We start from the raw sequence: 27,762 nt of genomic DNA, 5'->3' as shown, positions 1-27,762 counted from the left end.
TGGTGAGCATCATACGGAGCTGTAGTACTTCTTTCAAAAGAGTGCTGAGTATCAGATCACCGGGAGTCGGTGGTGACAATGAACTGCTTTTTGATGTACCTGTAGTAAGTACTTTTTGTCATCTTAGTACTCAGTCTCTATTGTAGCACTGTGTTATTCCTAGTACTAAAGTAGTTCAAAATTCACACTGTTGTGGGTCTTTCTTTTGTTACTACTAACAGGTGTTTATTTATTCTTGTGATATGCCTGTATTTCACTAAGAGATACTTTCCCACAACTTTTTTAGACTGCTGTCACTTGTTTGTTCCCAGTAGAAATTGACCCAGCTTTTGTTTTGTTTTGGTTTGTTTTGTTTTGTTTTGTTTTTTACAAAGGAGGGTTTGTTAGGAGCTCTTTATTGAAGACTAAGAGAAATTCCATACCTTGTTTTTAGGTTAACTTAACAAGCTTAGTAAACCATGAAATACTGATCACTTTATTCCAACCCCTTCTGTGTCTTCTGAAAGACATTGTGGAGAACTTTAAGATGCCCAACTCGGCATCTGTATTCATAGTCCTGTTGGAGGAGACAGAGCAAAGACAGAAGAGTCTAATACTGGAGAAAGCAGGGAAGACAATCCTGGCCGTTAAAATAAGCAGGCAGCGCCAGCCAGTGTGTTTCGAAATGTTGCTCACAATGGTCAAGCTGTTCCAAGGGTGCATTGCTTTATTTTGATGAAGACTAGAATACCATTTCAGTATGTAGCTTTAAAAAAAAAATAAATCCTTAGATGGATATTTGGTTGCAAAGGTTTGCTTTCCTTTAAGTGCTTTTAAGCTTTTTTTTTTCTGTTGCGTTTAGGGGCATCTTTGTAGCTGCTGTTTATGACAGAAATCAGTTACTGGAGTGGGAAATGGCTGTTCCATCTTAAATGACAGAGCATTTATGAGATGTCAGGGTGAGCTGTGGTAAGCAGCCGAAATATGCTTCAGTCAGTGGATATTTAATTTCCTGTATGGCACAACAATACTGCTGCGGGGTGTAAAGACATTAGTTTCCTAAGATCCAGACAAAACATGTGTCTGTGTTCCATTTCATGTATTCTTTGTGACACATCATAATGATGGCCGGAGAGGTGCCTGTAGATTATTTTCTCCTGGTTTTTGAAATTCCTTCCCCACATGAACTTGGAATAGCTGTGGGGCTGCTGGGGCTGAAGCTGCAGCTGGCAAGGCGGAGGGGCTGGGGAGGCTGCATTGCTGCGTGGTTCCTGTTCCACTGTTTAAAACCTCTTAACCTCTCCTTGTAATCGTTAGTATGCCTACTGAGCAGGCAGGACTGTTTTGTTAAAATGAAAACGTCACCAAAAAATACGTACAGCTTTTCAATATATGTAAATAGTACATGTGACCTAATGAGACACCAGACTGCTTTGTGTTAGTACCTAAGATGTGGTAAAATGACCACGTTCTGCCCTATGCAGATGAAGGATTAGGCGTGAAACAAAATTTTCACGTATGATAAAAGTTACATTTTGTAGTACATGACATTTTCTAAGTTTTCTGTGGACAGCAGCTACCTACACTTCCTTCCTATTCCTTTAACACACGCAGAGGGCTGGCGGGTCCCACGTTCATGCTGGATCCATTGATCTCTGACTGATCTTTGAGCACTGGGATACAGGTGTTCCCTCTCCAGCCTTTTTGTGCTATTATTTGACAGAGTCTTGGGATTCTGTATACTTGTCCGCTAGAACGACATAATCACTACAACCAGTACAATTAGAAAATCAGCAGAATTAAATCTCCCCAGTATATGAATTAATTCTAAGCAGGTAATGTTTTACATACCAGGGAATGTCTGTCTGTGGTTTAAGAGCTCAAAATTTGAGATCCTTTGGTGAGTTTGGATTGAATACCCGTTTTACTTGAAACGCTTCCACTCCTAATTTGAGCGAGCCACCCTAGTGAGAATAAATGCGCTGAGATAGTTTGAAGAGTTTACACCCTGCTGAAGTTGATGTTTTCGTTACATCCGGCTGTTTTCTCTTGGCTTTCGGGCTCTGCTTTTGCGCTCATTCACTAGAATATCTGGAGACAGCAAACAAAGGGTGGGATTAGCACATGTTAATTCAATTAATGATTGGAAGTAACGTGGCAGAAACATTTATGCAGTCTTTGCCTAGGTTGTGCAGGAGACTCAGACAGTTTTTACAATTTACTGGTACTCAGCTTCTAAACTTCTAGAAACATTGATGTGTGTCACGGGCTTTGACTCTTCCTTTCCCAGCTCCCTTACAAAACTGTGACGTGATATTGTCCGCATGGTAAGCGAGCCTTAGAGGGTCAAACTCGGTTTATGAACGTTTGCATCTCTCAGGGAAACACTTGTGCATTGCCTTTAAAACACCCTGGTTTGATGAATAAGCTGCGCCAAGAATGAAACAAAGCTGCGTGAACTGGAATGGAGTGGGCATGGTCTGTGCGCTAGTGTCAGCCAGCGCTAGGATTGTAAGGCTAAATCCCAATGCTAGTGAGTCACGGAGAGGAAAAGGGCTTTTTAAATTCAGAAGTGGTGTCACCCAAGGATATCGTTGCCTGTAGCATCATAGTTGCATATTTGACTTTTAAATTCTCTGAGCTGTTGTTCAATGACAACTTTCTGGCGTGGTGCAGATCGCCCAATAGTCTCCCCTGGGATGTGATCCTGGGCTGTGCTCACAGTGTTAGTGCCTTGATCCAGGCCTGCGTATGGTGCTGAAATGTTACTACAGGCAGCCTGAAACGCTACTGAGTTATGCGCCTCGAGTTACGCGTGGGTGTTAGCAGCAGTTATGCTGGGTACTGCATCAAAGCCTTTTTTTTTTTTTTCTTTTCTTTTTTCCTCTAAAAATATGGGGATTTGGTGGGCTTGGACCTGTGTGCTAAAAATACTAAGAATTAGAGCTGCAAGACAAATTTGTGTCTGATTGCTGTATGAATGGAATTGGTTGTTTAAAATTGGTTATTGGCTGTTTTTTTCTGCTTGTTTACAGGTTGCATGGCCGATACCATGAAATGGCACCAAACGTTGTGCCCATGGACTATACAAAGGACCCAGATGTTAAACTACCTATGCAGCTTATAATAAACATGCCTGAGCTAAAGGTATCAATTCTGACTGCTTACAAACTGTGTCTTAAATTATGTAGCTCAACTGCCAGAGGTTTTGCCAAGTAATTTTGATATCCTGAAGCAATGTGCCATGCTGAGGTCTTCCCCTTCCTGTTCCTGGTCAAGGGCAAAACCAGCCCCAGAAACTGGAAAGTGTTTAGGTGGGGTGGGTGCCTGTCTTGCAGAGACAGCTGAGATACGTGTGAAAGGAAATGAGCAGGAACAAAACTTACATTCAGCAATCTTTCCACTTGGTATACATTGATCCCTTAGAAGCCGGTGGGATCTCTGTGTGAAGGGCCGGTTAGAAATCAGAAGTTCTTGTCTCAGTGTGTGGATAGAAAATTTGCCTGAGGTGTGCAGAACGTTGCTGATCAAAAGTAAGTTTCCCCCTTTTTTCTCAGCTGCAAGAGCACAGTAAATACTGGGTTTCTTAATTACCAGGAGTTTCCATGTCTCATGGAGTCATTGCGTGACAGGAAGTGGAGAGACAGTCCATGTAACTAGAAATGAGAGAAGCAGTAGCATAAAGCAACCAGTACAAAAATAATTGAGACGTTATTTGTTTTTATTACCAGTTCAACAAGTGAATATGGTTTTAACAGGATTTTTAGCATTTATTTTTCAAACAGTTAGTTATGTTGTCGTTGGTCCCGTGGTCTATTTTTATCATGTCTGCAAATTAGTTGACATCTTCAAATTACTATCATGTAGAAACAACTATTTGTTCACTGTGCATGAAGTATTAAGAGCAATGCCATAAAAACCTTCTAATTGGTGGCCTTCCACTTCACTTGAAAGATTTAGAAATTCTTCCTTAATGTTGTAAGACATTGATTATTTGGGGGAAAAGCGTACAAGCGTAAGCAATGCTTTAGAAATTCGGTTTGGAGGAGGTTAAGTCAACACAGTGAAAGACATTTTAATTGGTCTTCAGGTTGAAGTTCACAGAGCTTGTTCCTTTATTACCACACTTACTGCATGTTTGGTTCTGCAACAATACCATTTATTGAACGAGGAGCATACTTCACTCTAAAGAATGTTCATTAAAAAGTGTTTGACCAGCATTTCACATAAATGGAAACATTAGAGATTAAACACATATGAGCATTTAATTTAATAGATGGCCATTGAAAAATTTTCATCCTTCACTTATGACTCTGGTTTACCAGATACCTATGTACAGCTTAGAAATTCAGGTTTCTGAATAACTGAGAAATAATTTAGGATTCTTTTCCACACTGAGCAAGGAATTACTCAGCAAAATCCTAGTATATGTTTATACTCTTTCTAATGATGGGTTGGCCTTGTAATAAAGTATATGATGGTGTGGCTAGCTTTAATTCCAAAGTTACACATAAAAAGTAAAGACATTGTAAATTTTAAAATTTTATAAATAAAATAATGCCAGGAAAACTATAGACAGCATTAATTCTATCCTAAAAGCCATAAATGGCACTGTCATCAATGTAGCACATCTACATTATTTGACTTATCAATAGTTAAGGATTTTGGCAGGGCTGTTTTGCTAATGACCTTCCTTACCAATATTCCATAGTATAGGAATAGAATTAATATATACCTCACTGTGGCTCGAAATAGTGACAGAATGGAAACGTGTGATGTGCGATGAGTTTTTAATAGAGCTTTCAAAATGGTTCTTTCATCAGCTGGTGAAAGCTACTCGCCCTTCAAACTCCTGAAGCTGCATAACCCACCCCTAATTAGAATCCAGCTCCAGGTTAGCTTCACATCAGCCATGCCCAGCATGTGTCCTTGAGTGCCATGGGTGTAAGTGTAATTCCCTGCTCCACAGCTTGCAAAGTTGACCTTCCTACCTCACCTCAAATAAAATGAATGACGTTTAATAAATCATGCAGGTACTGTAGTGTAACAAAACCATTCTTCTCATCTTTGCCCGGTGTGTTACACAGTGTGATGTAGGAACAGGCTACAACAGTGGTGGAATTCAGGGTGTGTTTATATGTGAGCTTCTAGTATCAGCAGCTTTGAAGAAAACATTATTTTTCAACAACATTATGTGTTTATAAAAGAGCCTAAATTATGGGCCTGTATACTTAATAATGAAAAAAGTACATCTGGGGAAGTATTAATGGAACTTTAAAATAAAGATCTTGCTGAAAAGTTGGGTTTTTTTCCAGTTCACCAATTGCTTAAAATATCTTACTATAGGTTAACCATTCAGGTATATTATAAGTATTTCATGTAAGTTTTGTAGAAAACAAATGTTTGTATCATTTTTATTATTATACAAATAAGGAAATTAGGCAACAGCAAAAATAATAATACTTTGCAAAAATGCCTTGCATTTTAGTTAACCTCAAATTGAGTCCAGTTTGGAGACAGAAACAAAGATTTCAAATCAGATTTATCTAAAATTAGATTTAAGTCATAATTAGGCATCAAAGTCAGTAGCCTGCGAGTTGTTGGCATGAGCAGCCCTTATCAGGCCCTTAGGCTGAATTCTGCAGTATAGTGTTAAATTACTCACCAGAGCAAGAAGTTGGGACTTGGAACACTTGCTCTAGATCATCTTTGTCCTGCCCATGAGATTGTGGGATGGGATGAATGATACCAACAGGTGAATAGAGAACAATTATGCACTACTTTTCACAAGGACAAGGAAGTATTGCATGGCATTACAGACAGCTGACATAACATGTGAATGTATTGAGGAACTTGTTGCCACAAGACATTTTGGCAAAGACAGCATTAGCCTTCCAAAATTATTTAGGTACTTTTATAGAGCAGAATTCCACAGATTGCTACTCATTTTTATGAACTGGATGTAATATCTAACTTAAAGTCCCCAAAATGCTCATTGCATTGATCTCAGAATATACTATAGGAAGGATGGCCATATCACCGTTTTTTTGTTTGTTTTTTTTTTGTTTTTTTTTTTTTATGTTTGCCTTATCTGCTACTGGTTCCAGTTAGAGTTAGGCTGGTGGGCTGGATGGACTGATGATTATGACAGTTCCCATATTATAGTTGGGGGGCAGGGTGTGTGTGTCCCTTAGTAGCAATCCCTAGATCCGTTGGATTTATTCTTAATGCCCCAGTGAGATTTGTCTGAGGTGATTTACTCAAAGGACCTGCTCTTAGCAGTTACCTGGAACCGGTCATGTGAAGCTGAGCAGCTAGTCTGAAAGCAAGAACATTCTTGATCTTGAAATAGGAATATTTGCCTGGCTTACTGAAGTGCTGTCATGTCGGTTGGACAGCTGTAAATAAAAATGCACATTAGTGTTGTATAGACAACAATACACTAAAAATTGCTAACGGTCTTACATACATGAATATAAAATAATAAAATAAACCAATTAGCTTTTTTAGTAGCTAGCAGGATGAAACAGCATGGGCTTCACAAAGCCTAAGTACGTGGGAGCATCTTTAAGTATTCTGTTTTCAACTATCCGCTATTTTTGCTTGTGCATAAATACGGAATTCTTATCTTGGTGATAAAATGTATCATCCTCCAGGGGTTTTGATTCATTCATCCATTACTGTAAGTAGCTTTATTTCTCTCTAACATGTATGCAACTCATTCATCACTGTAGCATCTTAGGTGCTTGTACTGGCTGGCACTTCTGGTGTGGACCATTGGTATTCCCTAAGTTTTATGTTGTCATCTCTAGAATCTTGATAGTGCAGTATGAAATTCTCAGGCTCAGTTATGTGGCTCTGTGGAGTTTAACTGCCAGATGGCCGATAGCTGCTTTGTGAAAAATCAAGGCAAAGTTCAGAAAAGAAAGCACGAAGTGATAATCACACAGGTTCTTTTTGGCTTCAGTGATACAGGGTTGAACACTCGGGAGCACATTAAGGAACAGCTTATTGTACAAAAACTTTAGAGATGGGAGGCTACTACTGTATTTACAAGGCAGCCTGGTGCTTAAGCTGAGATATAAACCAGAATTTTTATACTGGACCATGATTAGATTTTGAGATACAGGAGCACATCTCATTACCTTAGCAAAGTTAGGTGGTAATGATAATAGACTTCCATAAGTAAAGTTGATTGTCATCTATCTTCTCCCAGGTCTCACAAGGCTGTGGAAGATCCTTAGAAATACTGCTGTCAAACCACTCATTTTATTTCAGGAATTCTAGCAGTTCACAGAGGAAGTGCTTTCAATAACTAGTGAGTTCATTTCCAGTGAAATACCAGTTAGAGGAGGCTAGATCTTACTCCATAACTCTTTCAAAACGTTGACACTAGGAGATGTTAAAATGCCACCCAGGATCTCAGTTATAAACGAGGGTCAGTCTTGGTCATGGAGCCTTTTGTGGTTACCCGTGCAGATGGTGGGGAGGGGGAGAGAGTGTTTCCCCTAGAGTTCATTTTCCAAGCAATCTAGGTAGTAACTCTAGCTCGTACCAAAAAATACCTTTTAACCTTTGCGGTTTGACCAGGCTGCTAAATACATAATTCTGGTGCTTTTTTCCTTCAGTAAATTTTCATCAAGGTGAAGACAAAGCCAACATCTAAATCTTAAAATAGAAATAAATGAACTGATGTCTATTGAATTCTAATGAAATTAGTGATAATTTCAATGCACCTGGCTTTTTTCATATACACATTACATTTCTAGTTACTGGCAATGTTGAGGTCAATATCACTGCAGATTCTGACAAATGGACAGAATCAATAATGCACTTTTCTAAATTAGATTCTGCTATTATAAAGAAAGACCTTTACCTCACACGTTAATGTTTTGAGCCAGGATTTTTGTGTTTCAAAGCAAAAAAAAAGATTTGATGGTGTCACTTGCAGATCTACAGTAAGCAAATAGCTTTTAGTATAAAATATTACTATTAATTACATTATTGGGGTGTTCCTTGTGATGAACAAGGAGTCTTTTCTTTGTTGTGTCCCAAACCTTTACGTATAAAACTATTATAAGTAATAAGTGTAATATTGTTAGAGCTAATAAAATCACAATTGGATGAAACATTAGATTCAAAATTCCTGTTGCTGTTGGTGACCATCTGGGTAACGTATCTCCCCAGTGATGTTCTCCATCCTTTTTCACTCTTTCCAGGACATGGTGTATCTCTGCTTCATGATGGGACGGTGGTCAGGGGTCTTTAGCCATTGTTGCAAATTCATTTTAGCAGTTGATGCAGGTCATCATGTTGCAACAGTTTTCTTACCCATGTAAGGTTCATCCCAATGGAGGTAGGCAGTAAATCTTGATATGATATGTAGTTAAATTGTAGCAATTGGTGTGTTGTGACAGGTAAAATTATGAATATGGGTATTTGAGTGATTACGTTTCTACAATGGTGTTATCTGTAAAAATTGACTCACAAAGGGTTCTCATGCAAACACACCCATATGCAACATATACAGGTGAGTTTCAGGGGTTTCATCAGGACGTATTTCAAAATGACAAACATTTTGTTCGGTGTCAAGACAAATGTCTTAGGCCTTAGTGGTATTACTTTCACAAATACCTCCCGGTTGTTCCCGTCTAACGCATGCGTTAGCATCAATAGTTTGCCATTTATTCATGTTTTGTTGGGCCCATATTGTGTGTCCGAACAGGTGGAGTGCAGTCCCGGGTGGCTGAATCCCAGGCAGTGCCTGCATATGTGGTAGGTACCGAAGCATTGCGTATTGTCAGAACAAAAGCTGTGGCTTTACTGTCCGTGGGGTTATCAGTGGAGTGAACTAGATGCCACCAGGGCTGCCATTCCCTTGCAAATTTAGTTGTGTAATCCCAGGTTACCTTTTGAATCTCAGGGGGCAAGATGCCCTCATCGCCTTCCCTTATAACTGCTGTTCCAGCAGATTGCAGCCACAACTGAGATACGTGTGGTGTGGAACATACTATAGCTGCCATATTGATTAGCATAAATAAAAGGAGTGAGGGTCTGTGCCCTGTGGGTCGAGCCTGTTGCTGTGTGAACTGGACTGGGTTCCTGCTGGCGGTGATTGCTCCTGCCAGGAGGATAAGCAGTCCTTCGATGGTTAACCCAATCTCCAGGGAGTATGGGCTGCTGTCATTCCTCGGTGTCATTCCTGGAAAAGGAAAACAAGACAAGCTTTGGTGGGGTTTTTCTGTGGTGATCCCTTAGTGCCTCAACTTGTTTAACTGCTTGGACTAAAGACAAAAGTCCCTTTTTCCACTCAGAGTATCTTTGTTCTGACTTTTACGATGCAGTTCAGCTGAACAGCAAAGGTCTCCTGGGTCTGTCAGGGCCAGTTTGGCATAGGTTATGGTAAGTTCAGCAAAACCCTGTTCTGCTATAATGGGGTCTGTGATCCTTTATAAAAGCCTGGCGACCTTTGGCTGTTTGTCCATAGCTTGCCAGGCATACCAGTTATCATGAGCCCGTTCTTCTGAGAATTCTGGACTTATTTCATGCTTCCGTAAGTAATCAGTGATATTACTTGCCACCCTGCCAACTGTGCCAATTTGTCGTGGATCCTGATCTAGGATCCTGCTGACTGTGCCAGTTTGTGACGGATGAGTGATTTAGATCACTTAAAGAATCACAGTCAAAGGAATTAGCGAAAGTGGTTTTAATGTGACGTTGTAAAAGTGCAACTTAACGGAGCTTGATGGCAGGGTTCACCCTGTTACTTACTACATGGAGGAAGCACACAAAGGAGATTTGAGTTAGAGTCGAGCTAGAACGATCTATGCAGAGACCGGGAACACAAACAGTGAGGAAGACCCTCCCGTTGAGTCACGAGGTTTGGAACGGCCTGCTTTCTTTCTGAGCTCCTAGGGAGGGTCTGGCTGTGGCTGTATCAGCCTTCATCCCAGGTTTGGTCAACGGTTTATGTCTAAAGGTTTATATATGCAAAGTTTGTAATAATATTAAGTAAAGTTTCAGCAGTATTAATTCAGCATGCTCTCGTTTGCTTTCTGAGGATCCGTTGTGAATAAGAAGTCTCTCTGCCTTGGGTAAGGAATGCGTCTCGGGTGAGGAATCTCCAATGGTGAGCAGTGTCCCAGTGCCAGGGGAGGGTCACCTGCACGTAGTCCAGTTGCAGTTTGGGGACAACTCAAGCTGGGCTAGTCCAAAGACCTGTCACTGGTAGAAGGTGTCTCTGCCTTGAGGAGCAACCGTGAGAGGTGTCCTGGCTGCAGGGGAGGTGGCCGCCATGCAGGGGTTGCTGGCAGAAGGCGCTCAGGCTGCTCTGTCTGTGGGTGGAGCAGTTTGCGGCTGGTCAGATGGCGTGATGGGAAGGTGTGTGTGGGACTCCCTGCACCCGTCTCTTTGTGCCTCGATACATGAGTTTTGGAAAAGCTGCTGGCTGTTGGTGTGTTGATGGCACAATGGGTGCCCCGGGCTCGTATGCGCCGATGGCCGCCATGTCCCCCTGCGGCCTGGGGGCTCCCCGGGGCACTCCTGGGCCCACTGCCCCTCGGGCCTGCGCCCCCTCTGCAGCCTGTACCAAAGCACTGCTAGTCTGGCCGAGGGGCCGGGTGCCTCCGCCACAGACGCGCACTCACTTTAATTGGTAATGAATTATTCACTGACTCGGGGTTCTTAAAAGTTGAAAGTCAGGACAAGAAGTAAATAAATAAAGACGGGGTAGATACTTTCAGTTGATTAGGTCTACCATTACAGCAAAGTAACAGAGTTGCTTTGCTCCATCTGTTCCACTGCAGTCTCTGCTCTCTTAATTTTGACAAACTTGGTTACACGGGCAGCAGCCTTGGAAATTCAGAGCATGTGGGTGCCCATGAGTGCAGCAATTAATACTGTGAAATTGTGGCAGTGGTATGAGCTGTTTGGTATGAAGCCACATAGAAAGCAAAAGTGATTTCTTTTCAAAACAAAACTGATTTTGCTCCCGTTATCCCTGTCCTTTTCAGAGAGCTGGATGTGGGGATGTCGCCCGGTGGCAGAGCTGGTGTATGGTCTGTAGAGGCGGCAGGCGGCCACCCTCTCTGTGACACACACGTCCCTGGCTATCAGGGCTCTCAGAGCAGCGTGTGGCCGGTCTCTGGTCATGGTGGTGCAGAGCGGCCCCCTGGCAGGAGCTGGTCGCCAAAGGCCTTCCTGGAGGGGAACCCATTTCATTCCACTCCCTTTGGAGCTGGCGGCTTTCTTCTTCTGGCTGGTGTGGTGACTGGGTTGACGCTCGCAGGCCTGGTCACCAGCCGCGGCAGCGAGTGGGGCAGCTCATGGCTCCACGCGCCACCGGGACAGGACGGCCGCAGGCCCGGGAGTTGCTCCAGGGCGCGGGAGGGCACGTGGGGCACTGGGGCTCTGTCGTATGTTCGGAACCGATGCCTGCACCCCATTTTTCGTAAGTTTATACAGGAATGCATGTTGACTCGCTTCAAAATAGAATGAAAACACATCCTGCAGTGGTAACAGGATGGAATTTTAGAAGCGGCTTCAGTGAGTCTCCAGAGTTCTCCGTGCAGCAGGCAGTGGCGCCGAGCGGGCAGGCTGATGCTGCTCCCACCCCCCCTGCTCTGGCCACGCTTCACCTGCGGCTCGTCCCAGCTTCCTTGTCTCTGCATCCTGGTGTTCCTCCTTAGGACTGGGTGGATATGTTACCCCTTTCAGACCTCTCTTCTTGCTGCTCTGGAGCCCCTTTTTAATTGTGTGTCTCAACCACGTGCCCTGCAAGTGCAGTAGGCGAGGGCCATTTTCCCTCCGTGACCTCCAGTGCTGTACCTGCTTATGGGCTTTACCCATATCATCTGCAGTTTCCTGCTATCATTAGTGAACCAGTTTTTGTAAAATACCGTATGTTCCCATGATACACTGTCATGTTCTGTAATACTTAAGCAATTCCATATGCAACTGGAATCATCTGTTATTTGGCTGTTGTGACCGTAGTGCAGCCTTCAGTAGAGAGCTAAGCTTACTGCTGGACTGTCTTAACGTTTCTGCATTCTGACAGAATGATGTGATTATTTTTTTTTTTTTAAGCTGTATCTTCACCTGGGTTTGTGCAGGGTTTTCTTAATCAGTACCCTGTAGGCACTGCAGAGAATTTTAATGATGTGAATATAATATCTACACATGAAAAAAAAATCGATTTTAAGAAGAAAAGCAAAAAATAAACCTAAAGCCAACAAAGAAATGTGCTTTTCTCTGCTCCAGGGACACTTCATGCTTCCCTTCCAAAGCACCAGTCTCTCCTGTGGAGGTGTGGTAATGAACAGTTTAGCCATTTTTATATTAAAGTTTGGCTGGTAAGAGTTAATTTCTGATTTTTTAGGAATAATTCCTGAAAATCTGAGAAAGATTTGCTTCTGATCAGTTCTGAACAAGTCCTGATTAAAGCATTGAAAGGAATTCTGGCTTTCAGTAGTCTGCAAAGCAGGCTGCTTTGTGCGTGTAAATATCCTCCCTATTGTCAGTGGGGACTTGGGTTCAAGTACAACAGAGAAACTGCTCATCGTGTTTCTGTGGATATAAAACTGAGAAGCATTTTGTAATGACTGTCCAGCATCTCTGGCTTAGTTATCTTGGCCTATCTTACACCTTTACTTGCAACCTCCTATTTCCACAATGCAGTCTGCTTGTGAAAATAGGGTGCAGTGCATTAAATCCATTCATCTCCAGAATGGAGAGGGCAGAAGGTCAGTGCGGGGCTTTCCTAGAGCCTGTGAGGGGAACTACAGGGCAGGGGAAAAGAACAAGTGGCTTGGTAAGATTTAGCCGCGTTCTTAGGAATAAACTTTAGAATAGTTTCTTAGAAAACTAATGGTTATGGTTTATTCTGTGGTGTTCTAGGTCTGTATGTCGGAATAGATGCTATGTGACACTCAAAAACTCTACAGAAACACAATCATCTGAGTAGAAGAAGTGATCGTTAAAAAGATGGATGGCACATTTAGGAGGATTCTCTCAAACCGCTACATCAATCTGCAAAACAGCAGAGTTTTAGTTGTAACAATTCTTCATGGTTTCTATCTCCCCTCTCCTTTTTGTTGTGACAGGGCAGTAAAAGCTTTTTAACAAGACAAGTGCAAGTTTCTAGTTTTAAAAAGATACATTTTTTAAACAATTAGTGCTTAAGGGAAAACAACCTAGGAAGGAACAGTATAATTTCCCCCTTTACTCCCTTCCCCCATGGCTTTTCCTTTAAATATGATGGAACCCTAATCTGTGCTCTTTGGAGTAGAGGTAATGAAATTACAGAAAGGATGTGAAAAGTATCTCTGAAGGTAAGCTAATACTTTCCATTGTGTAAGCCACAGATATACTGCCTGAAGACACATAATATGAGAAAGTTAAAGGAAAGAAATCAATATGAGGAAAGATTTTATTTTTCATTTAGGTTTTAGAGATCCATTTGGCAAAGAGTTATTTAAGAAGTATGCTTAGGTCCATTTAATTCATTGTTAATTCATTTGTGTTTTCAAGATCTCTGACATGCCAAATAGACAGCTCATCTTATGCAACTGCAATATGTTTATTCAGTCCAGGAGATCACGCCTAGCATTTCTCATGCAGAAAGTCCTGGGTTTGATATTCACTGCTGATAGGGATATTTGCATCTGTGTATTCCCTGTTCGTTACCCAATGCTGCCTCTAAGATGTCAGTTTACAACTGTTACCATGACACATGGTTCTGATGAGGTTTTTTCTAAAGAAAGCAATATAGTATTTTAGAAATAGAAAAGGTATTTTTTTCTAACATCTTTTCTCATCCATTCTGATGATTAGCATTCTCTAATATTAAACATTCAACAAAGACACTAATTTTTAATGTGCCTTTAGGAAGAGAGCGGGCCTTTTGCATGTGTTTCAGCCCCAGTGAAACTTACTTTGGCTTATCAGTAAACTGACAATTTGAAACAATAGAATCGTTCCCCTCGTCTGTCTGTCTGTATATTCACAGCACAAACAGGTCTATCAAGCACTCAAGTCAGATACTTCGGCCTCAGCAGTACTCTCAGATGCACACCTGCTATACCTCCTCTACACATCGTGTACATGATGTGAGCGATCGTTACGGATCCTTTTACAATTACTTTCTCTCAGCCATCTGGCTAATTCTGAGGTGTTGTTTTTCATTCTGAGACTCTTTGAGAGATGTGACCCTGCTGTTTTTTTGAGGCTGTTGTCTTTTTATTTTCAGGAATCCCTCTTTTCTACACTATTTAATCTCTTTTTTAATTTTTTCCTTGGGCTGTTTTTTTCTTCATGTGAGCAGTGATCTCAGCCTGAAGTATTCAGCTCAGAGCACAGTGAGCTCGTTAATCTCCTTCCCTTTGACATCTGTAGGCATGCTCCTTACTGTGGAATTACTTCAGTCATTGAATCCTGCAGGACAATTTGAATTTAGTATTGACTGCTTTAATGGGCTGTCATTTGAGCTGACGGCCCTGTGGTCCCTACTTCACCTATCCATTAAAACAGCCTGATTCCTGGCTGTCATCTGAGGCAGAAAGGCTGGAGAAATCTTGGCATTCAGCGGTGAATTTTGAATCTTGATTGTCTCATGGAATTACGCTTCCAATGCCTGCTTCTCAGACCTCAGCCATCCTCAGAAGATCGACACGCACGCTTACATGGTTTGTCAGTAGATGGGTATTTGCCTTCTGCCAGGCTCCAGCTATTTTCTACCACAGAAGTAGTCCTAGAATGCAAACAGCAAGACGCAGAGACATCTCATTAGATAGCTGATGTATCCTGAATGCTTTGGTATCATTAAGTAGAAACCTTCTGCCAGGATCAGGTATGCTCTTGGAGGATGTGAATGGCCAGTATAGCCTCTGTGAAAAAGTACCTCAAAGTTCCAGCTGGGATGTTCACAGAGACTTGTTCTTAGATTTGCTGGGTGACGTGACTTGACAAATAGGTGTAGGTGCGGTACAGGCCTGGTCAGTCCGTGCCCTGTACCCCACAAATGGCTGGCCACTTCTCTGTACTTGCGTCCTGGAACTGGACGCGGCAAAGGGTCATCCTGTGGCGTGAGTCCACGCCATGACCGGTCACCTGGAGAAGGAAGGCAGGCTGCTCCCCAGAACTGCATGTTCTTCGAAATGTCCACATGCACAGTCACACCTCCCATTTCTCTTAGAGAACTTAAGCTTGCGTATGTTATGCTTGTCTTTTAACAAGAATCCTTGAAAGTTTTTAATTATTTGCGACTATAAAAAAATGTATCTTAAATGTTATCTCTGTGTGGGTGACAAATTTCATTACGCTTCCAAGTTCTCCGTGTGATTTCAGTTGAACATCTTTATCTTCAGCTTTTGTTGTAAGCTACTGCACACTATTTAGCAGTTGTTGAGTTTCACTTCAGAGGCAGCTGCATAAGCAGCCCAATACTTTTGTAAGGTACTTCATGCTCCTTTAAGATGATTACTTTATTTACTACATTACATTTATTTACTACATTAATACAAAATGTCAATCTATTCATGTAACTCTGCTTTGTCCATGCTGCTTGTACTTTTTTAGTCTCCACAGGTGTGCAGAAAATGTGTTCTGTAGGTGCATCTGTTCCATGTGTGGGTTATCAAGAAAGAATTCAAGTAAACTGAAAAATAAGATTTTTTTCTGGTCATTTACCTCTAAAATACAGCTGTTTTATGAAAAGTAATGTGAAATGATTGGATGGTTTATGAATACCCGTTAGCTAATTGAACTTACAGAAAAAAAGAAATTAAATGGATATATGATTGAAGTCTGAGCTTTCACAACGCTGCTTCTTTTAAAGTTAAATAAAATTATGCATGCATATTAAAAATCATGAACTATACGCTACCATGAAAGTTGTTTACATTTATAGGAGATCATAGCATCATAGAATGGTTTGGGTGGGAAGGGACCTTAAAGATCTAGTCCCAACTCCCCCCATGGGCAGGGACACCAGCACCCCCAAGTCTTTTCTCCTCAGGCTGCTCTCATCCATTGTCTGCCCTGTGTTTGTGCTTGGGGTTGTCCCGACCCACATGCAGGACCTGGCACTTGGCCTTGTTGAACTTTATGGGATGCGCGTTGACCCACCTCTCAAGCCTGTCCAGGCCCCTCTGGGTGTCATCCCTTGCCTCCAGCGTGTCAGCCGAACCACACAGCTTGGTGGGGTCGGCAAATTTGCTGAGGGTGCGCTCGATCCCACTGTCCATGTTGCTGATCAACACGTTAATTGGTGTCTTGGCTTTGATAAGATCTGTAGAACAGCTTCCATGAGATGCTGCTCACAGCCCAAATGATGTCTGTGTGTTTTATTTGTATTCAACTGAACTGAATTGATTTTCCCAGTTTTATAGACACAGCTACAAATTAATCTTAGGGGTTTGTATAGTTGATGGAAAGATGTTGTCTTGTTACTCTGAAGATGTTTGTTTTGGACTTCAGTGTCGTAAAGCAGCTTTACTTATGCTTGCTTGTGCGTTTATGGTTTTAGACTGTTGTGTTACTCAGAGTAGCCTTGACAGCAGCTGCATTGGAAGGGTGCTAGAAAAGGGTCTTGGGACCATCTCCTCTGGAGATGAAATTTCAGTTAAAACTCTGGCATTTGTAGTCAGTTCAACCCGAGGCTGGGCATGGACGTGTATTGGAGTGAAAATGGAAGACTTTTCTACAAGTTTCTACTGGGATGTGACTCTGCAGCCCTATTGAACAGACATGGTTCAATTGATAGTTCCACATCAATCAGGTGTGAAATGCAGATACTTTTTGAAGTGGTTTCATTCTTCCTCCAGCCTTCAGTCAGGTGCCAGCAGAAGGCATAAAGGTCCCGTTTGTTTTGCTGGCTTGCCACCATGGGGTTCCTGTTTCCTTCCCCTCCTGCCACCCCCTGCTGGTGTGCGTTAGCTTCTTGATGTGGGAGCTGTGGCCCTCCGACCCCCTGCCAGGAACCCGTTACGGGCAAGTGCTCTTCACGCTCTCAGTGCCTTTACCCTCTTCACACTCTCAGTACCTTTGCTCTGACATTATGAAGCGCGTATTCCACACCGGAGAAACGCGATGAGCACCAGTGCAGAGAGCATGGCTCAGAGCGGAGCTGAGACGCTCGGGGCGAGAAGTGGGGCTGTGCAGCAGCACAGTCTGCTGATGCCTGTAAATGTGACTTTTTAGGTGCATTTTTGGAAGGAAAAAAAAAAGTTGTCTTCAGAGAGCTAACCATGGAATTAAATGCTCATTAACAGGGAGTTGGCAGGTGTTTTGATCTTCCAAATACTAAAATTAAGATGTATCTGTTTTTCACAGGAGAATCCCTTCAAGGAAAGGATTGTGGAGTCTTTCTCAGAAGATGGAGAGGGGAGCCTCAGCTTCAACGATTTTGTGGATATGTTCTCTGTGCTCAGTGAAATGGCTCCCAGAGAGCTGAAAGCAATCTATGCCTTTAAGATCTACGGTACTGCGCTTTTGTGTGCCTTTTTGTTTGAAGTAAAGGAATATGAGAGTTGTTGGTGATCTTTTCTTTGGTTCTTTTATTGTTTAGATTTTAACACAGATAACTTCATTTGTAAATCAGACTTGGAAAAAACCCTCAATAAGCTGACCCGAGAAGAGCTAACAGCAGAAGAAATCACTCTGGTGTGTGAGAAGGTGATAGAAGAAGCTGACATGGATGGTGACGGGAAACTAGGATTTGCAGATTTTGAAAACATGATTTCCAAAGCACCGGACTTTCTCAGGTATTGTTTTAAGAAAAAGATAGTCTCTTGCATATTTTTCAGTTTGTTGTTTTTTTGTTGTTGTTGTTGTTGGTTTTTTTTGTTAGGATATCACTGTGTAGCGTAATACATGTTACATAATTACGCTACATAATAAAATGTTAGACTTTGATACTTCACCAGGGAGCTGACTGGAGGATGACTTCTTACCCTAGCTCTGTGCACTTTTCTAGAGCATATTCTAGTTCTCTCCTAACCTGAAGACTCAGAGCTCAATGCTTTTAATTATCTCCTTTTTCCCCCTGTTTGTTTGTGTTCTTTCTTCAGGAAACTACTTTGTTCTATTATAAGCTCAAATTCATATTGTTCTTAAGCTTATAGCAAGGATCCATGGTGTCTGAATAGGTATGTGTGTAAAAATCATGTATAAATTACAAATATATGTGGAAATACATTGGTCTTTTGTGTTGGGAAGGTAAGAGCCAGAGGTTATTACAGTGGTACAGTTCATGCTGGTGGCAGAAAATCAATTAGAATCATTAATTACAACAGTCTTTCTTTGATCCGGTGTTTATCTGGGTGGGGTTTTTTTATAACTGATATTTTTAAATTTTGTTGCTGAGTTTCTAATAATCTGTAGATAAAACCCAGCTATCTAAGACAGTTTTTCTGGCATGTTTCATATTTAAAGAGACCTTTTGAAAAGGACAATGACTTTTTATTTTTACACATAAATAAAACATTCTACATAGACTTATATTTAAGGCTGTTACTTTAGTAATACAAGGATAGGTCTTCTTTAAGAAATGACAGTGGATCAGCCAGCAAAATATAATACTGCCAGACTGGGAGGAGTTCAAATTTCAATCTTAAATCCACTGGCAGAGTAGGCTGAAGCTAAAACCTGGGTCCAATTCCTCCTGGAATTTCAGTGGTCTGAGTTAACTGTGTCTAATAGCAAATGCTTGATAACCTGAAAAAGTTTTTTTATAATCTTTGTTCATCCATATTTTTGTTAAGTTGGTAGTGTTGCTGCTTGTCTGGTGATAATTGATTACGTAAATTCTAACATCTGGGAAGACAGATAATTCAACTATTGTCTGGATGGTACAGTACGATTGTAAGTCGTTTTGGGAATGTTGGAATTAGTAAATTCTAGTTTCTGCAGACTTATGTCTCCTGGTTAGTTGGCTGATATCTGGGAAGGAGTTTAGTTTCAATTTTTTGCTGCAGTTAAGGCACAAAGACTGGTTCATCAGTGTAGATTTTCTGATGTCTGGAAATGTGCAGAATTATTTTGCGTCTATCTATGAAGTGAAACACTTAGACTCGTTTTTACACAGCTGCCTGTTTGCGGGAATTGGCAGAAACGTAATCATCTCTCAGTCAGGTGGTTTTGGATTCTGCCAAAGGATTCAGAAGTTACTGGAGGGGATTAGCAAAGCTCAGACTGATTGAATAAACTGTATTTTCATAGGAAATAAGGCTAAACATTAGGATAGAATTAAGATAGATCAAAATTTGAACTGATAATCTTAATGCTAATGGAGCTTAAAGAGTTTTAAGTGTCTGCAGAACGCAGAACAGTTTGTTTCTTTCATAAATGAAATTTCTGAGGAAAGGCATTAACAAAATGATCCTGCAGTAATGCATGAGGACGTGATTCCTGTTGACCCTGAGAAACATCAGCATCTTGAGAGGATGTGCTACAGGTTTATGTGAATGTCTTTTATACATTAGAAACGTATCAGGCATTCCTTGATTAATCACGTGTATCAATGGAAACTTTTAGAACAAGATACGTATCATCATTCTAATGAGGCTTAGCTGAGTAGGTATTCTGATATTTTGTTTACATATATTTCCAGCTAAGAAAATGTTTTCTTTCTACTGTTACCTGTATAGAAGCTGCTGGGGTCAGGTAGAGTTGCCTGGAATCGATCAAAAGGCTGAACTGTACCTACAGGTCTGATAGAGAGCAGGTTATATGCAAGTGGTCTTCAGGTGGAGAGCAGGTCTGGCAGGTGAGGAGCTGGAGGGAGACATGCAGGCTCAGCAGCAGCCGTGGTGTCGCACCTTCCCCTGCCCTGGCTGGCTTTACTGCCGTGTTGCAGAGGCTCACAAACTGCTGACTGAGAGGTCCAAGCGGAGGATGCTCTGCCACCCACTCATTTCCTGAGAATGTAGCAGAGGGGAGTATTTGCCACTGTAGCCATTGGAATGGCTGTCGTAATTATTTTTCTTTTCCAAGTTGGTCATGTTTTGGGAAGCTGAGGAAAGGAGTGGAAAGACCCGGGTGCTGGATACTCACCAGGGCGAGAAGATGGGCAAAAAGAGGGGTGAGGTGAAAAGTACAGAGCTTGTTCCAGATCAGGTAAAGAGAAAAGAGAGGGAGGGATCACCGACTATACCGATCATCTCAGAGCCCCAGGCTATGAAGTGTTGGAACACTGATCATCCAGTTGCTCAGTTTAAACACACATACTTTGATACGTTTGTGGCATGGTGAACGCATCTTACCGAGATGTCTCCTCGATGGTCAAGATGGCAATGTGTATATTTAAGGCAGATTTTTTCCATCCCTGGCATCAAGGGCAGTGGTAATTTCCCCCTCCTTTCAGGTCCAGAAGATTAGCTGGGGCACAGGATTCGGCTCTGAAGTCCTCAGGTTGAGGAGCTCCTGGTGTGACATCACCTAAAAAAGGGGTTTCTTTCCAGCTGAAACAGTGATTCTGAGCCTCTGGCTGTTAACTCAGCAACATGTTTTTAACCTTCAAAGCTGTATTGCAAAATGAGAGTGTAAGTGGAAGAAGTCTCAGAGCCGAGAAGAGAACTTGCAGTTTCTCTGGGTTAGTTTCTGGTTCAGCCAGGTAACAGCTGCAGGGAAAGCTGACAAGGTCGTGAGAGACTGGGTAACTCGTCCTTATTGCAGTTTACTGTTAGTTTTGCCTGTAAATGTTTTTTATTTTTTTGAGGTCATTCTTTGTCATATTTTTCTGCATGCACTGCATCACAGACTGACATCAATAATACCTGAGCCGCTTACTTTCATCTTTTAAATGCTGTGTAAATGTTACATTCTAAACTGAGGTAGCGATTAGACTTTTGTAACGAGATCCGTTGAATTTTATGGCCACAGTAAGTACACCAAGATCCAGCTGGGGACCACAACTAAGCCAGTGCTCTATGATAGCAGCCAACATATGCTATCGTGTGGCAGAACCTGTGACACAGGACAAGAGTGCAACTCCAGCAGCTGATCCCTCCCCACAAAAAACCCAGTTCTTATTCACCGAGTTCAGTTACTCTGTAGCAGTCTTGAACACATTACAGATTCATTTATTAAAACAGTGATTTCTTTTATCTTTCTGAATTTATCTCCAGCTCAATTCCAGGCCTCTTGTTTTCCTCTCCTCTGTGCCTTCAGCTGTAGTGCTCCTCCACAGCAAGGACCGCAGGCTGTTTGCAGTCCAGCTGGGCACTGTCACTGTGTAGTGTCACACGGACCGTGCAAAGCACAGCGAGTGTCTGAATAGCAGATCATCCACCCTGTGTGCCACCTGAACTATCTTCCTGATATTGTAAAAAGATACTAAAATGTTGCAGCCCTCTCAGAACTAGCCAGCTGCAACAAGGTCTTTTACCATCACATACCAGGTTAACTTCAGTAAGTAGTTAGCATGCCTTGCCCTGGCACAGCCACCCACCTCCCACAAGGTCTTAAAGGTCCATCTACTGTTCATACTGTTTCTTCATACTCTTCATGCCAGTCCCTCTGCTGCCTTCTCCTTGTCTCTCCTCATCCAGGGCGCGCTCTCTCTCCTCCCAGTGCTTCTTCTCAATCTCTCTTGGCTGCTCCTCGTCCATACCCCTTAGAGCTATTTAACTACTTCACAGGAACCAGCCATAGCTGCACCTTAACCACATTGGCCAACCCACAGCCCCTGAAGCCAGCCCACAGCTGTATGTTATCAATGGTAATTAACCCAGCTTCATTCCTCTACAATTCCCCCCTTTTTTTTCTATTTTCTTTTCCTTTTTAACATTTCATACCTTAGGTATTTAACAATCATCACAACCTTTTTACAAATAAACTTCTCGTACAGTCCTCTATAATTCCTCTACGTGAAAACATATTTTCATCTAAATGAAATTGTCTCTTTTGAAATCTCCAGCAGATGCATGGAAGAAATACCCACCCATCAGTGTCCGGAGACAGTCAGAAATTCATTTGGCCTTGCGCGTCTCTGCTTTTTGTGCTCAGTTGAATGCATTCTGGGCTTTAAATTCAGGTCAGCCTAAGTGCCTAGTGATTTACACCTCCAGCTGCTCAGCAGCTGTGAAAATGAGACAGGCGGGTGGCAGAGCAGTGGCCGTTCCAGCAGGGATTGCCAGGAGTAGTTGGAGCTGCCGGGTGGGTGCCGCTGTCGGGCTTTGCCGGGAGGCTGTGGGCCACCAGCGTGTCTGCATGTCTGATCCCTGAACCCCATCCTGGCACCTGCTGTCTCATCCTTGTGAAGGTGTTAACTTGCCAGACTCCAGAGTATTTTTATGTGCAGTGAAGTGTTTCTTACACTCTTCTTTGCCTTTGCCCCCCACCAAAAGCAACTTCTTCACATCACAGGAGTAAGAAGCTTAGGATGCGAGGCAGTCAGGTTGTATCCTTGGCTCTGCCGTTGCCTGAGGAGGTGATCTCTGCTTGCCTGACTTCTAACATTGATGACTTTTTATAGTAGGAACTATCATCACTAAAATGAAGTATGAAATTATGAAAAGGAATACTTCCTTTACCCCGTTTGTGAAGATGCTTGAAGAGCAGACCCCACAGCAATGCGCACTCCGTTCTTGAAGCGCTTTTCTCACGCAGCTCAGTATGTCGGGCTTTTTTAGGCTGTCATACTGTCGGGCATACTTAGCATATGTACAGCAGGCAGTGATTTCGGCACCACGATCCAGGTTTTGACTTGGCATGAGCTGAAGTGTATCCACTGTACGTTGACTGATTTTCCTTATCTCATCACTTGTTTCTCAGACCTTTCCTTCCTGGCCCCGTGCAGGTTTGATCTCTACAGCCAGCCTTCGCGAGCTCCGTGCCGCTGTCAAGCAAATGAAGATGCAGTAAAGTCTGTTGCTTGATTTGCGCTGCTGTGGCTGAGGAATTTTTTTCAGACCAGAAGAAAACACTGCTAATCGTTGAGCAGGGAAGAAGATACATGCATTTTTGGCTGTTATCCCGGAAGCTTGAGTAAGCTGTAAATGATAATGACAGCTGCTGGTTCAGAAAATTTGATCCCAGTGGGTTTATTTCACTCAAAATTGCTGTCATTATGAAGCTGCTTGTAGTTTAATGGAAGTATTAGCAGTCTGAACTGGCACTAGCTAAATGTTCTGTTCTACAAGACTGGTTACGTTTTCCACAGGAAATTGTTTTATAAATCATCCTGGAAGTTTAAGCTTATTTGAATGCCTGAGGGTGAAGCATACTACAAGGATTTGAAATGGAGTTTGTGAAGAGTATGGCATTAGTAATGCCTGGGAGCTGCCAGAGCTGGACAGAGAAACAACAGACTGAACAAGAAGGTGTCAGTGGCAATGCAGGATTTTTGAACCCTCTGGGGGCCTTCACCTGTGCAGCGGTGGGTGTCCGGCTCCAGTCCCACTGGCGGCTGAAGCCACAGAAGCTCCCTCGCAGGGAATGTGCACCTCATAAGACCTGTCCAATGCGCAGATTATCCAGTTCTTAAGGACTAAAATTAGAGCTAGTGACAAACTGGCAAGAGGTGCTTAGCAAGAAAACAGTGGAAGGGAATCATTTTTGTCGGTATTTTTCACGGAATATTTCAGCTGCTTCTTAGTAAAAAGCTCAATCTCCAGAGGCCAAAATGACACTCAGATAGAAATAAAAATATTTCTGATCAGTACCTTTCCAGGGAAGTGTACGTCGATGGATTTTTTTTTTTTTTAAGGAGCCATGCCAAAAATGTTTTCACATACAATGCTGTGTATTTTTTTTCTCCTAGATGTTGTCTATGTGGGGCTTAAACTTTCAAGAATTTGTATTACTACGGAGCTCTAGACATCTCTTGAGTTGTGAGGATATTTATAGTTGTGGGTTTTTTTTCTGAAACCTTAGTGCTGGTGCACTTTCTTTCACAGTACTTAGGCTGGTATGCCAGACTGCTATACAACATACTTTCCAGTGCCGTCCAGACTGAATAAATTCCTAGATACAACGTTCCTAGGTACCACCCTGAGTATAAAATTTTAATCTCCTCTAAATATGTACCACAGAGCTTCCTTCAAGTGAATTCCTGGTTCAAATCAAATAGCAGTGATTAAGGTAGAGCATTCTTTTTGTATAACAAAATCCCAAAACTGTACATCCAGAACTCTTCAGCCTCTCAAACACTCCAAACCTCTGAAGTTTTCTTTCAGTGTAGGCATCAAATTTACAGTATATGCATACAAAAATACATCATATTCCCTTCTGATTTCAGTCAAGAAAGAAAAAAACAGAGTTTATACTGCCACGACACTGGGCAGAGATTGCTACCCAGAGCTTTCAGCATGCCTTCCTTACGATGTCTTTGCTTGTCCTGTTAAGATGATGCTCAGGAGTTGTTTTGAAAACCAGTAGCAGTAGTAAGGCATGCTGCTCACCCCATCACAGTGCAAGTAGAAAGAAGGTAACAGTCAGGATTTCTTGTTCCCAGCAAGAGAAACAGCAACTTTATCTGCCTAATTTGCCTTGTTCAGAAACCCAAATGCTGTGCCGTAGCAAAGCACCACTGGGAAACATTTAGCTCTGCTGTGTATCCAGTTAATGGGTCAGTTTATACTTGATTTAACGCAATGCCGAGCTTGGCCCCCTGAGTGGACATTTTCAGACGATGGAAATTTCTCCTGGAATGTTTCAATTCTCCCTGAGAGCGCGCGAGAAGAGATGCAGATACATGACACTGCACCTTCCTTTTTGTACTTGCAGTCGGATGTTGTGCGTAATGACAGATGTGTTTATAGCTCTTAATCTTTTCCTTTCCATTGCAGTACTTTCCACATAAGAATCTGAAGATGTTTCTATGAGCCAGTGTTACCAGAAATGACTTGCCAGTCCAGCCTTTCTGAATCTCAGGCACTCTGGAGGCTTTTGCCCTCTACTTATGGCTTCTCAGAATTCAGCGGGAATGCGGGAATTGTTCTGCTCCACAAAGAGACAGAAGCATCGTGTAATCTGCAGGAGATTTGGAATAGTCGCATTTGTATCTTCACTGCTGGCCAAGCACTCTGGCAAAGATGGTTGGGTGGTGGGTGGTGGGTTTTCTTTTCTTTCTCTTTTTTTAAACAGGTAGCATCAGAGTATTATTAAAGGTATTTCTACATAGTTTTTATATTTATGAATATTTAATACTGCTCTTAAAAGCGCAAAAAAAAAGAAAGATTGACAAAAAGATTAGCTTTGGTGACTTCTGCAAGAGTACTTGAAAGAGAGCACGGGCCTTAAATAATGAGATGCCTCTATCACTGTGTTGTACGGCTGGGGATCTTGCATGGAGATCGCCTTAGGTGAAAGAACCGCAGTCGAGATCAAGCTCCCAATGTTGAAGACAACCACATCCCAGGTTTGCTTTTCAGTCACTGAAATGGCAGTTGCTGGGTTTGGTGCTTACCTTCAACCAGTATTTCATGGATTGTCATGTCCTTATGAAACTTGAAATACTTGCCTTTTGTATATGGTAACTGCATACATGATTCATTTCTTCCCAAGACAAACGTTAAAATTGTGTCTTTATTCTCAAAGAGGGTCCTGCATTTTACTTATTCTATGGGCTGATAATGTTGAATGGAAGAATATGATCATCTGTAACTCATGAAGAAGTTAAAGAAGCACAGAACTACTAAGGACATGAAAAGACATTTTCTTTCTAAACCAGCTATGCAATCTTTCCCATAAAACGCATGAATGCAGCTCTATATTCCTCTTCCTTGTCCAGCTGGAAATCAGCTAGTTTGTTTTTTTTTTTTTTTTAATTCCAGTATTGTTTAGGTACTGGGGCCTGAAGACAATCATTTGTGTATTACTGTTCTAACAGTCAATAGAAGGGCTCTGTCACTTACATGGCTTCTGTATCAAAGTCATTACAATTAAAACTTTTGACGCATTCTGTTGTTCTTTGAGGATTCTTGGGCTAAGCACACAATAATTTCCTTTCTGGTCACTATTCCAATTACTGTGAAGTTAAATCTTTCAAAGGATGAAATGTGTTATTCTTATTGAAAAAGTTGTTAGAGAAATGAATCTTTTTGGCATTTCTGTAGGATGATGATGTTTATCTACCTCGGAACCTCTTCTGTATGGTGAGCTTGCACTGGAGCTTGCTGTTCAAATTTACACAGTATGCATCTTAGCGGTATGGTTGTACATTGAAAGTGTCCATGGAAATCTGTATATTCAAGGCATACAGGACAGACTTGTCTAAGATAGCCTAGGGAAAATGAAACTTCTATGTTAATAATAACATTTATTTTAAAAATATTTTTTAGACTGATCGTATTCAGTGATGTTTATGGCATTTTAATACTTCTTCCTACTGGTTTCTGTTTAGATAAATGAATTGGAGCCTAAATTCCCTTTGATTTATTCACCCAAGTTAAAATTAGCATAAATCCATCCTGATACTGTTTTGATTGAGTAAGAAGAGATTCAAGCCTCAGTCATTTTCATTTTGAGCAGATTAAGTTAGATGTCTTGATTGATTCAAACAATTTGCAAGGCATTGGCATTAAGAGAGATTATGTTAAAATTACTTCCTATGCCTTGAAATGTCAGCCTAGTAGTTTTTTATTTCTTTGAAGATGTACATTTAATCTTGAAAGCCTTGTGAGATGTTTCTTCTGTCATGATGAGTATGTATGGTAAAATACCAGGTTGCAAGATTCTGGGCCAGGTTATTCAGACAAAAAGGATCTGGCACTGATGGCATAGGTCAGGTCCTTATGGGATCAGCTGGTTTTTTTCTGTGTTTTAAACTCTCTGATAGCTAAAATTCTTTGCTTCCTGACACTGTGTGTCATTCTACGTTTAGGTCATCCTCCTCACTTATAGGAGGACCTCAGTTGCCTTGGAATGTGTTCAGTGTGTTGTCACCCTGCTCTCCCTGATCTGAATGTCACAAAGCGGTTGAAGAGAGACCTGGGCTGGCCGTCAGATGTTTACCCTGCAGTCATCTGTCTGAGCTGAGAAGCAAAGAGAAAAAGAAGTCAGGAGCATCCTGCAAAGGAATATTCCAGTCCATAGTTAAAGGAAAAAATCTTGTAGGGTACTGCAGATACGAATGTATGCATGAACTCCCTTTATTGCTTTATGTTCCTCTCCTGTAACAAAAAGCTGAGCAACATAGTACGGCCTTGGGGTTTGAGAGGTACCTGTACTCGAAAGGCTTCTGGAGCAAAATAATCCTGCCTAGTAGCAGGGAAGTTATTATACCATCTGATGGCAAAGGTAAGGGATAGGTTTCTAAAGAAGCTTTGTATTTTCAGTTCCTTTGTTGTCTGTAGTTGGGTGTCTTCTGTTATAGCAAGAGTGTTGAGTCAGTAGGAGCGCAGTACAGTGCGTCACAAGCTGAGGAGTGTTACGAGGTGAAAAGCCAGCTGTATTATCTTACAAATTCACTAGCAAGTGTTTCTTCCACTAGGCTTACTTATTCAAAAGGAACTATTGGGCAATTTAGAGAAAAAATGAAACAGTGAAAGAGATTTAGACTTCCAACAGGTTTGGATTTGGCCTAAAAGCAAAATGACATGCCTTTTGTATTGCAAAAAGGGTCTTAAATATGAATGGGCATTTCTGTATTTGCCTTCAAAAATGGACAAAGAAAAAGGAAAACTGTGACTCCAGACTTCTCTTAAAATCGCCAAGTGTGTATCCGTGTGTTATCTCTAGTTTATATACACTCAAAGCATCTCAGGGACGAAAAGGAGCTGGTGGAAGTGAATAAAATAATACAGCATCAAAAAGCAAGTAATAACCATGTTATTTATTAACACC

The 27,762-nt window shown here is 41.7% G+C and overlaps 1 protein-coding gene across 1 annotated transcript in view; it reads left to right on the top strand.

Moving 5' to 3' along the window:
- The window catches only part of CIB2 (calcium and integrin binding family member 2), a 49,814-nt gene extending 23,944 nt beyond the window's left edge, over positions 1-25,870 (top strand). Inside the window, exons 3-6 of the mRNA XM_037396259.1 lie at positions 3,015-3,126; positions 17,308-17,455; positions 17,543-17,738; positions 24,765-25,870. Of these exons, the coding sequence (XP_037252156.1) occupies positions 3,015-3,126; positions 17,308-17,455; positions 17,543-17,738; positions 24,765-24,786 (478 nt within the window). The 3' untranslated portion in view covers positions 24,787-25,870. The remainder of the gene's footprint in view (positions 1-3,014; positions 3,127-17,307; positions 17,456-17,542; positions 17,739-24,764) is intronic.
- The last annotated feature ends 1,892 nt before the right edge of the window (positions 25,871-27,762 follow it).

The sequence above is a fragment of the Falco rusticolus genome, chromosome 7 (genome assembly GCF_015220075.1).
Source record: "Falco rusticolus isolate bFalRus1 chromosome 7, bFalRus1.pri, whole genome shotgun sequence".
Taxonomy (NCBI): Eukaryota; Metazoa; Chordata; class Aves; order Falconiformes; family Falconidae; genus Falco; species Falco rusticolus.
This window is presented reverse-complemented; position numbering and strand designations above follow the sequence as displayed.